The sequence below is a fragment of the Podarcis vaucheri genome (genome assembly GCF_965113315.1).
Source record: "Podarcis vaucheri genome assembly, chromosome: 5".
In the NCBI taxonomy this organism is placed as follows: Eukaryota; Metazoa; Chordata; class Lepidosauria; order Squamata; family Lacertidae; genus Podarcis; species Podarcis vaucheri.
In genome coordinates this window covers 65700022-65710648 of record NC_138763.1, presented here as the reverse complement: position 1 = coordinate 65710648, position 10627 = coordinate 65700022, and the positions used below count along the sequence as shown (strand labels likewise).

Genomic DNA, 10627 nt, shown 5'->3' with positions numbered 1-10627 from the left:
TACTTAGCAAATTCCTTACTTTGCACTGCCAGAATTCACAAGTTGGTACCAGTTTTTTCTAATACCACAGGAATGGTGGGTGTCAGCTTACACAAACCCTCTCCCTACTTAGCGTTTAGTAACTAACTCTCTCTAATACCACAGGGAGTCAGTTTACACAAATCTCTCCCCCCCCCCTTTAGTAACTAAACTCGTCATGGATCCACCCATCAGCTGCACTTTACTGTAAAGTGCCATTTCCAGCCTCCTCCTGCTGGCACTTCAGACTGGAGGCTGCAGAGAGTCTGAAGTACACATTTCTACGAAAACAGCTGCAGTTTAAAAAACACTGAAAACCATGCTTCGGGTAATTGTGGAATCTGCTTCCAATATCCCTAGACATAAATTCGGAAAACCGGATCCTATTGTGTCTGTTATTTTTAAAGGTAAGGAAAGCTAACTTGTGAAAGATTATTTTAAGCAAGGATGTGTTTCAATGTGCCAAGATGCCATGATAAAAAGTGTAACAGTTCTGGTAATTTGTAAATGACATACTTCTGAAGAAAGTAGTAACTTTTGTACAACACAGGGTTTTTTTAAGAACTGGAAAGTGGTTGGGTGGCATTTTGTGCAGCGGCTCTTTCTAAACTTCTGTATAGGCTTGTTGCATCTATGCCCACACATAGATAGAGCCCCTTTTTAGTTTGGATTAATGTTTAAGTGAATTTCACGTTAAGAAATTACTTTTTTGCAACAACAAATAGTGATTTTGAGTGTTTAGTTCATATCCTTTTTTTAATGGAAACACAGATTTCTTTTCCTGTTTGCCTTAAAACATCTTGAACATTAATCATCTATGTTGTTAGACTCCTTCCCCCTTCTTGGGGGCTTTTTGCTTTTTAGACTTTGTGCTTAGCAAAGCAATAAAAGATGAGGGAGGAAAAAAAGGAAGCTCATTTGCATTTGTCCGTAAGTGTGAAACTGACAGATTTATTCCACTTTTCTCCGGTGTAAACTTCGTGGCGAATTTCAGTTTGTTCTACTTCCTATCCTCATAAGTAGATGGTTGTAATGCTGTTATGTTAAGGTACATATAGAGTCGTTTGCCTTATAGCTCATCACATACATTAAACTAGGGTTGCCATGTTTCAAAAAGTAAAAACCAGGACGCCCTGAAAGACGTTGTTGAGCTTTTTTCGATTTACTTGCCTAAGATCCAGGACACAGCACCACCTTTTGGAAATTCCCCCTGATGTCTGCCTTTGGAATCCCGGTAATGTCTGGGAAACTCCGGACGTATGGCTGCCTTAATTGAACAGGACAGATTAGATATATTATTAGATATATTATTCTTGGATGCATGTGCTGAACTGAAAAATAGATTGTAAGAGTTTTACTGGATGCAGATAACTGCAGGATACTGAGTTTACAATAGGCTGAGATTATTTAAATAAGGAAATACAGTGCAAAAAGGAAGTTGGTTTGTACCATAATACTTGAAAAACTTATTACTGGAATATTTGAATGGCATTGTGGAAAGGTGTGAACCATAGTTTCCTCTACTCCTAGTTGGGTTGGGTTTTTTTATATAAAAAAGGTTTCTGTCTACTTCAGGCTTCCTCAAACTCGGCCCTCCAGCTGTTTTTGGCCTACAACTCCCATGATCCCTAGCTAGCAGGACCTGTGGTCAGGGATGATGGGAATTGTAGTCTCAAAACATCTGGAGGGCCGAGGTTGAGGAAGCCTGGTCTACTTGCCATATTTTAGGATATTCAGCGCAGTCCTTCTGTTCTGCCTTTGCATAAAACTCAAATGGTGGCTTGTGAAACAGGAATTTATGGGTGAATAAATGCAGTAGTTACAAACCGACAGAGCAAGCCTTCTATTCACATTACCATGGGACTTAAGATATACTCCTGCTGTTCAGTTATTTCTAAAAGCTCTTTGAAAGCAATAGAAGGGAACTTATTGGTGTTAGGCCTGGGGCTAGTGCAAAGTTGTGCCATCTATGCGGATGTGGCTATGGACTGATGTAGTATAGGATGTGGAATGTGCTCCTCCCCTGTGCTTCCCACAACCCACCCACATCTCTCCCCCCCCCCCGGCTACTCTACCAGCATATCAAGGGTGTTCCGCCAGTGTATCTGTCCTGGTGCATTGCATTTGTTATTCCCCTGGATGATCAAGGCTTCCGCTGAACCCCACAAGTTCTCAACCAGTAGATCTGCAGCATAGGATTACACCCCTAAACGACACTTTTGCAGACCTTTCTTGGTTTTTCCGAGACATCGCTTTGTGAAAAAGCCAAAGGCTGATATATGATATTCATGATTTTTTTGTGATTCATTCATGGTTTACACAGTCCATATTTGAGCTTGCTCAAGGTGTGTTTACCTTTTAAAACAAAAACTTAGTTGGCTGGATTTTTGCACGAGGCAGTGTATGGGTAGCTTAATCGTAGGATAGGGGTCAAATGATATATTGCACGTTATCTGTATTTACTATTTTCCCCTCAGCAGTACAAAAAGCAGCTTACCTTAGTGGCAGGGCTGGGAGGGGTGTAGGGTGTGTTAGGTGATAAAAACCGCATGGGGTAAGGATTAAAGACACCCTCTCTGTCCCAATCTAATTCTCTCTTCGGTCTGCCTGTTGGCCTGCCTAAAAACAGGTGAAATAAATTCACAGGAACATAAAGAGCTACCCCATACTGAGTCAGACCATTGGTCTATCTGGATTAGTAATGGATGTGGGTGGTGCTGTGGTCTAAAGCACTGAGCCTCTTGGGCTTGTTGATCAGAAAGTTGGTGGTTCGAATTCCCGTGACGGAGTGAGCTCCCATTGCTCTGTCTCAGCTCCTGCCAACCTAGCAGTTTGAAAGCACGCCAGTGCAAGTAGATAAATGAGTACAGCTGCAGCGGGAAGGTAAATGGTGTTTCCATGCACTCTGGTTTCCGTCACGGTGTTCCGTTGCACCAGAAGTGGTTTAGTCATGCTGGCCACATGACCCAGAAAGCTGTCTGTGGACAAATGCCAGTTCCCTTGGCCTGAAAGCAGAGATGAGCACCACAACCCCATGGCCATCTTTGACTGGACATAACCGTCCAGGGGTCCTTTAGCTTTTTTCACCTTTACCTAGTAATGATCACACTGACTGGTATCAGCTCTCCAGGGTTTCAGGCGTGGTACCTTCCCAGCCCTACCTGCAGATGCCTGAGATTGATCCTTAGACCTTCAACATACAATGCAAATGTCCTAAAGCTGAATCTGCAGCAAAAGATAGAATTTGACCTTTAAAAGGACGCCTCTCCAGTACGTAATATAGGTTTCATTTTTAAATTATCATATTTTTCACACCATAGGACGCACCGGACAATAGGACGCACTTTGTTTTAGAGGGGGGAGTACAAGAAAAAAGAATTCTCCCCCTCTCTGCCCAGTGCCCCTTCAGTGAAGCGGCAGGAGGCGCTGCACAGAGAGGGGGAGAACTTTCCCTCTCTTGTTTTCCCACTCTAAAACAAGGTGCCGTTTAAGGTGCGTTCAGGCAACTACCTTGGAAGCCTGGAGAGCGAGAGAGGTCGGTGTGCACTGACCCCTCTCGCTCTCCAGGCTTCAGGTTCCTTTCGACCTGCTCTTTGGGGCTGGCGGGGGGAAGCCCACCACCAGCCCCAAAGAGCAGGTCAGGGAGCAGCGGAGAGGCTCCTGCCATAGCCGCGCGTCCCCTCTCCAGCCGGGAGAGGGTCGTGGGGGGCTGCTTTAGCCCCACACGCGCTCTCCCGGCTGGAGAGGTGACACAGGGCTGTAGAGGTTCCTGCCATAGCCGCACGTCACCTCTCCAGCCGGGAGAGGGTCGCGGGGCTATGGTGTCTTCGCTTCATAGGACGCACACACATTTCCCCTTCATTTTTGAAGGGGAAAAAGTGTGTCCTACGGTACCTTCCTAGCAGTAGTGTAGCAGAGCCTCCACTTCTTCCATCAAGGTCATCTCTTGCAGCGCCATGTGCAAATCCTCTGCCTGCCAAATAAGTTTTTTTTCTTGCATACAAATCTACCAAACAAACTAAGCAGGGAAAGATGTACATTATATTATCGTGCATGGCTAAGGGTTAAGCCGTCACCTTTTGGTTTATTTTAAAATCCAAAATCCCTTAATTGCGGCCAGCCAAAAGGTCACAAATAGCGACCAAGCGTTGGAGCCCACCAGAACTCCTCATAAGGCTGAACACACCATAAGTTGGTGTGTGAGCGAGTAAGAGAGACAAAGCAGCTTGATATTGAAACCATGATTGTCTGTATTAGTCACAACTTCATTTTTGCTCTTTAAACTTAGAAAGAATGTAGCTGTGGGGGGCATGGCTATGAGGACTGGTTCCTACGACCCCTGGGGTTCTTTGGAAGATTCACAGAAGTTCCACAATGCAAAACTCAATAATTGCTGACATCCTTCTTTGAGAGACCACTTGTTCCTCAGTTTTACCAATGCGTAGCCCCAGGGAATGGTCTGTGGAGAGTGATGGTAGGACCACGGCCCAGCCAACTCCCTGTTTCAAATGAACATGCCACAGAATGCCCCAATTTCCTCAGTAGATAAATATATGTAGGAAGACCTGATTTCCTGAGGGCAGGATTTTTTTTTTAAAAAAGTTCATTTTAAAGCCTTTGAATCATGTCTTCCTCTCTTCTACTTGAACTTTCCCTTGCATGCTCTAATATAGTTTATATAAAAAACATTTTGAGGTAGTGAATTAGTTGCTATATTTACCAGTAATTGTGTCTTTTTCACCCTGGTTGAATGCAATGAAAGATAGATATGCAGGTTTTATATTATTTGTCTTCCTCTACAATTCTGTAGCTGAAGTTAGGATACTTAAAATACAGTCACCAAAAATGTGTTGGCATGTTTATGGGTTTTTCAGCGTTCTTCAAGCCCACAGCCTTAATGAAGTTGAACCATATGCATAAAGTCACAGAATGAGAGACTTTAAGGCCTTCTGGGCTCATGGTGTACCAGGCAGGTTACTGACTTTCCACATGCAAATTTGAATCAGATTGTTGGAGAAGAAGTTTGGATAAAAGGGCAAAGGTTTATCCTTATGGTTCTTCACCAAATGTCGTTTTCTTCTTGAAAATGTTAAGTGAATAGCTTCAATAGAGAGGGAAAACAGCAAAGTAGTCCAAAGATGCAGTAATTCTAGAGCCTCTAAGGGCCTGGGATGTGGGTGGTATTTACAGGATCAGAGCCAAACGTAAGTGTGAGTAGAAGCAAGTCAAGAACAAGCAAAGGAGAGAGATTTGGGAACCAGGAGAATATCCTACCAGCAGCAAGCACGGGGATAGGTTGATCAGCAGAATATTTAGAAACAGTATCATCATAATTCCATCTATTTCTGTTTTTTCTATGTCTTTAGAAATTCTTTTTTTTTATCTGTAAGCTGTCTTGAAAGGGAAGAAGGTGGGGTATAAATAAATAGGTAATAGTAATTCTGATATTAAGGCATGAGTGTTGGTGCAGCCCAAGAGGGGCATTTCATCTGGGTAGGGGAAGGTTGAATCTCCAAAACTGCCCAATAACCACTGAGCAATAGCCTTGGAATGCTGACTGACTGACAGGGGCAAAACCAGAAAAACTGGTAGGGGGAATGGACTAGAGAATCCTGCAGGGGGTCATGATGGACTGAGTGCAATACTGAAAAGAAACACTTCACATTGGTTAAGGTTCTGTTGAAGGTCCTGCTTGCCCTTCTGACTGCCAGGTGATAATGGCAAATAGGAATATAGGAAGCATATAGGAACATATACTGAGTTAGACCAAATATGTCCATGGAGGTGCAGGTCAATTCTGTGTCCTGAGCAGCTGTCTACCAGCTCCATCTGGTATGCAGGCTGAGACTTTGCCTGCCTGCAGACCGTCTTACCATAGTGGTGCATGCCCTGGTTATCTCCCACTTGGACTACTGCAATGCACTCTACGTGGGGCTACCTTTGAAGGTGACTCGGAAACTACAACTAATCCAGAATGTGGCAGCTAGACTGTTAACTGGGAGTGGCCACCAAGACCTAATGGATCTTCACTGGCTTCCAGTAAGTTTCCGAGCACATTTCAAAGTGTTGGTGCTGACCTTTAAAGCCCTAAACAGCCTCGGCCCAATATACCTGAAGCAGTGTCTCCACCCCCATTGTTCAGCCTGGACATTGAGGTCCTCCTTTGAGGGTCCTTCTGCTAGTTCCCTCACTGCGAGAAGTGAAGTTACAGGGAACCAGGCAGAGGGCCTTATTGGTAGTGGCACCTTCCGTGTGGAACACCCTCCCCTCAGATGTCAAGGAAATAAAGAATTACACAACTTTTAGAAGACATCTAAAGGCAGCCCTGTATCAGGAGGTTTTTAATGTTTGATGCTTTTATTATGTTTTTGGATATGCTGTAAGCTACCCAGAGTGGCTGGGAAAACCCAGCCAGATGTGTGGGGGATAAATAATAATAATAATCCCTATTCAAAGCCACGTGCCCCATTTTTCTTCTGTCAGCAAAGTGTTGTAGCCTCCGCAAGTGTAATTAAAGCAATGGCCATTTATCATGCTGACTGAGGCTGACCACAGCTGGAATCTACCAATATATGGAGGGCCACAGCACCCTCAACCCTGAATTAGAAGGACGATAACAAAGAATTCTGTATCGCCATGTCTCTTGGCTGCCCTACATAATAAGCCCCTGTCCTTGCCAAAGGAAAATTGCATCCTTGGCTACTGCTGCTTTTTCCATTCATTTCTTCTACATGAAACAATTAGTTTGGACCAATGCCTGATATTACTAAATATATGTTAAAGCACAATGAGCTACAATATCATTCAGTTTAGACTGATAGCATTGTGGTAGATATTTTCCTGTACGAGTTGCAAATTTACAGTTTTTGTGGTCTGGTCTGAGTCATTGTCCTGCATAGTCTTTCTAAAATGATTCCAGTTACAGGAATGTGAGTCAGTTCCCCACTCCCTGCACAAGGGCTAATTGTCATCGCCTCCCCCATATATCCAGCAGAGAACTATCTGGAGTACATCAGAGCTGACTAACTCAGTGTTAGGCAGAGAAGGGAAGGGGGAACTTGTTGATTTGTGTTCCTCCTCAACACACAGTGCAATCTTGTTCATGCCGACTTGGAAGTCAGCCCCACTATGTTCAATGGGTTTACTCTCTCAGACCCGTGTTAGCCTTAATCCATTAAAGGTTTAGAGATTAAGAACACTGTAATGAAGGAATGGGGAACCTGTGCCCCTCCAGTTGTTGCTGGACTCAGATTCCAGCTGCCTCAGCCAGTGTGGCTGGTGCTCAGGGTGGTGGGAGTTATAGTTCAACAATTCCTGAAAGTAAAGCAGTTACTGGATCACTCGGCCAAAGTCATTAAAAAACTGCCTTATATCAACTCAGACCATTGGTCTATCTATCTCAGTGTTGTCTCTACGCTGATTGACAGCAGCTCTCTAGGGTTTGGGGCCAGGAGTCTCTCCCAGCCTATCTGAGATGTCAGAGGCTGAACCCGAGGCCTTTTGCCTGCAAGGCAGATGCTCTGTTGCTGAGCTATTGTCCTCCTACAACACCCTGCTGCACCATTGTTTGTGGTGAATGAGGTTAAATCAAGGTGTGTCTTAAACAGCGGCTTCACCACAGACACAGCAGAATCTACACTAACAGAAAATATCTGTTTTGAAAGGTGTGGGGGGAGCTGGCAATATAGTTAGGCCAAAACAACTTTATTGGGAGGCAGGTTTATTATGTACACAAGCACAAAACATTCTATATAGATTAGATACCATGGCCAGCAACCAAATAAATCAAGTCAGCCCTCTTGCATTAAAAATATATATATATTATTTTAATATATTGTGATTGCTGTTTTATATATCTTCCAATAAGTAAGCACATTTTTGTTTATTTCCAGATGAAAAAAAGAAAACAAAGAAAATTGATAGTGAACTCAACCCTGTTTGGAATGAGGTGACTTTTTTTAATTGGTTCTGTTGTATGTGATAAGGCAGAGCATGTGTGACAAAGTTCAGCCCTATTCTCTGTTGCATGACATTATGGAACAAGAAATACACATGTCACAACCGACTGTTCCTGTGATTCTCTGTATCCAGAAACAAAACTTCCACAGTTCCTGCTAAGGGGAGATGTGCAATATCTGGTACACAGTTTCCCTATTTCACTTTAGTGGGAGAAGTCCTTGTGCAGGTGGAATAACTTTATTAGATGCAACCCTATGCTGAAGTAACTCCCACTGAATTCAATAGTGCTTATTGCCACGTATGAGGACTTAGACCTGCAGCCTGATTTATTCTATCTATGTCTTGTTTCATGGATCAAGATCGCAACTGCTTAGCTTCATTAATGTTGGAGCATTTGGTGTTCCCAGATCATCCACTGCATTGTCTGCATCTCTAAAGACCTGCACAAAGCCCTCCCAGTATGTTTCTGAGCACAATTCAAAGTGTTGGTGCTGACCTTTAAAGCCCTAAATGGCCTCGGTCCTGTATACCTGAAGCAGCATCTCCACCCCCATCATTCAGCCAGGACACTGAGGTCCAGCTCCGAGGGCCTTCTGGTGGTTCCCTCCCTGCGAGAAGCCAAGTTACAGGGAACCAGGCAGAGGGCCTTCTCGGTAGTGGCACCCGCCCTGTGGAATGCCCTCCCATCAGATGTCAAGGAAATAAACAACTATCTGACTTTTAGAAGACATCTGAAGGCAGCCCTGTTTAGGGAAGTTTTTAATGTTTGACATTTTATTGTGCTGTAAATTTTCTGTTGGGAGCTACCCAGAGTGGCTGGGGAAACCCAGCCAGATGGGTGGGGTATAAATAAATAAATAAATAAATAAATAAATAAATAAATAAATACCTAGTCTAATATCTTGATTTCTGCTTGCTGAACCCCAAACTACACATATTGTAATGCCATATATGAACCTTAAGACCTTGCTCAACTTTAGATGCCAAGGTGCCAGCAGAGGATATTTTAAGTCTTTTCCAGTCTTTTTGGTTGCTTTTTTTAAAAAAAAGAAGTAGTAACAACATACTTTGGATGCATGGTAGGGCAGGGCAACACAAGCTTGTGTGTATTCCTCTGCAGCTGGTTCTTGTCACCTTCCTGTCACCTTCCACTTTATAAATATTAGAAAGATTGCAAAACTCCAGCATACTGGGACAGTTTAGCAAAGGTCAGTTAGACTCAGAGCTAATAATAGATAAATCAGTGGGGCTTTCTTAGTCATGCCGTAGTGTAGCCCAATCTTGTGCACATCTACTTGGAAGCTGGTTCCATTGCATTCACTATGCATCCCTTTCAATGGGACATAGTCATGACTAACCTTTGGTAGATTATCCCATTGTGCACATGGATGTACATTTGTACACCCCCCTGAACATATAGCAGTTACACATTTTATATTGTCTGAACTGGCCTGGAGTTCTACAGGCATTTTCAGCCTAGATAACTACATGCAAATATACCGGTAGTCTGCACTTATCTATTTAATTGTGTTACTGATGAAAAATGTTGATTCCTTAAATCTTTTTTATTGCCTGTTCATTGCATGGTTATGTTGTTGTTTCAACTTCTAAGGGTTATTCTCATTTTTTTTGCGCAGATTCTTGAGTTTGATTTGAAAGGAATCGCTTTGGATATTTCATCAGTCCTGCAGATTATTGTGAAAGATTTCGAAACTATAGGGCAAAACAAGTATGTTGACTTTTTGAAATTTTGAAGGGGAGGGGTATATTTCTTTTTCAGTGCAACTTGCTTTGTGCAAAAGGTGTCTTTTAAAAACTAATTGGTATAATTTTGCAGCACTTGTGTATGGCTGGATTTGCTAAATTTAAAGGGCTTCAGACATCTTACTGGATCATTTACTGTTGGCTCTTCTGCCTTGTACTTCAGCTAACCCTTCAGCCGTATTTCTGAACTATGGGAAGACAAGATCTCTGTAAACGTAACATTTTCTTAATCAGCATCATGACAATACGTTGGGTGTTGCACCCAATGTAACAGTGATGGAGCCCACACTAGAGGGCTTACAATATAATGGTGCAAGGCAACAGTGATGCTGAGAGGTGGCCTCAAGAAAGTATAGGAAGGATGGGTGCGTTCAGGAGAGAGTTAATCTGTAACTGAGAAGTGCCCAGGAAATGAGGCTTGTTCAGGAAAGATTTTGAAGAAGTGAGTTTTGAAGTTGTGGGTGGAGTAGCTGTTCTAATTATAATGCTTTGCAAAAGGCATGGAGCTTGTCAATGTGTGGCAAGAGGGGTTGGTTAGCCTGTGTAATGCCCATTGAAAAGATCTGGAAGAGGGATGAGAAACTGCAATGAGTAGCTTTCTTCCGTATGTTTTGGGTCAGGACTGCAGCTGTGTCCAAGGTATCCAATCAGAGTAGCCCAGGCCATACGTCTTATGGATATACTCCAGTGGGATGTTAAACAACCAAATTGTATGGAGGACTACAGCTACCTTTGCAAAGTGTGTTTCCCTATATTTTCCCATTGTTGTGGAGATATGCATGGAGATGATGCTGGAGGCGTCACAGATGTGTTTATGCTTGTGATTTTTATCTCTGAATGCCAGCGTAGGTGTGTGAGACAGTTGGATCTAGTTCTTATGGACACA

At 43.1% G+C, this 10627-nt stretch overlaps 1 protein-coding gene across 2 annotated transcripts in view; it reads left to right on the top strand.

The window, feature by feature from the left end:
* Window positions 1-242: 242 nt before the first annotated feature.
* MYOF (myoferlin) overlaps window positions 243-10627 on the top strand; it is a 79317-nt gene continuing 68932 nt past the window's right edge. For both annotated transcript variants that reach the window (XM_082224901.1, XM_082224903.1), the window contains exons 1-3: window positions 243-425; window positions 7911-7966; window positions 9615-9706. In XM_082224901.1, coding sequence (XP_082081027.1) covers window positions 338-425; window positions 7911-7966; window positions 9615-9706 — 236 coding nt within the window. In that variant the 5' untranslated portion in view covers window positions 243-337. The remainder of the gene's footprint in view (window positions 426-7910; window positions 7967-9614; window positions 9707-10627) is intronic.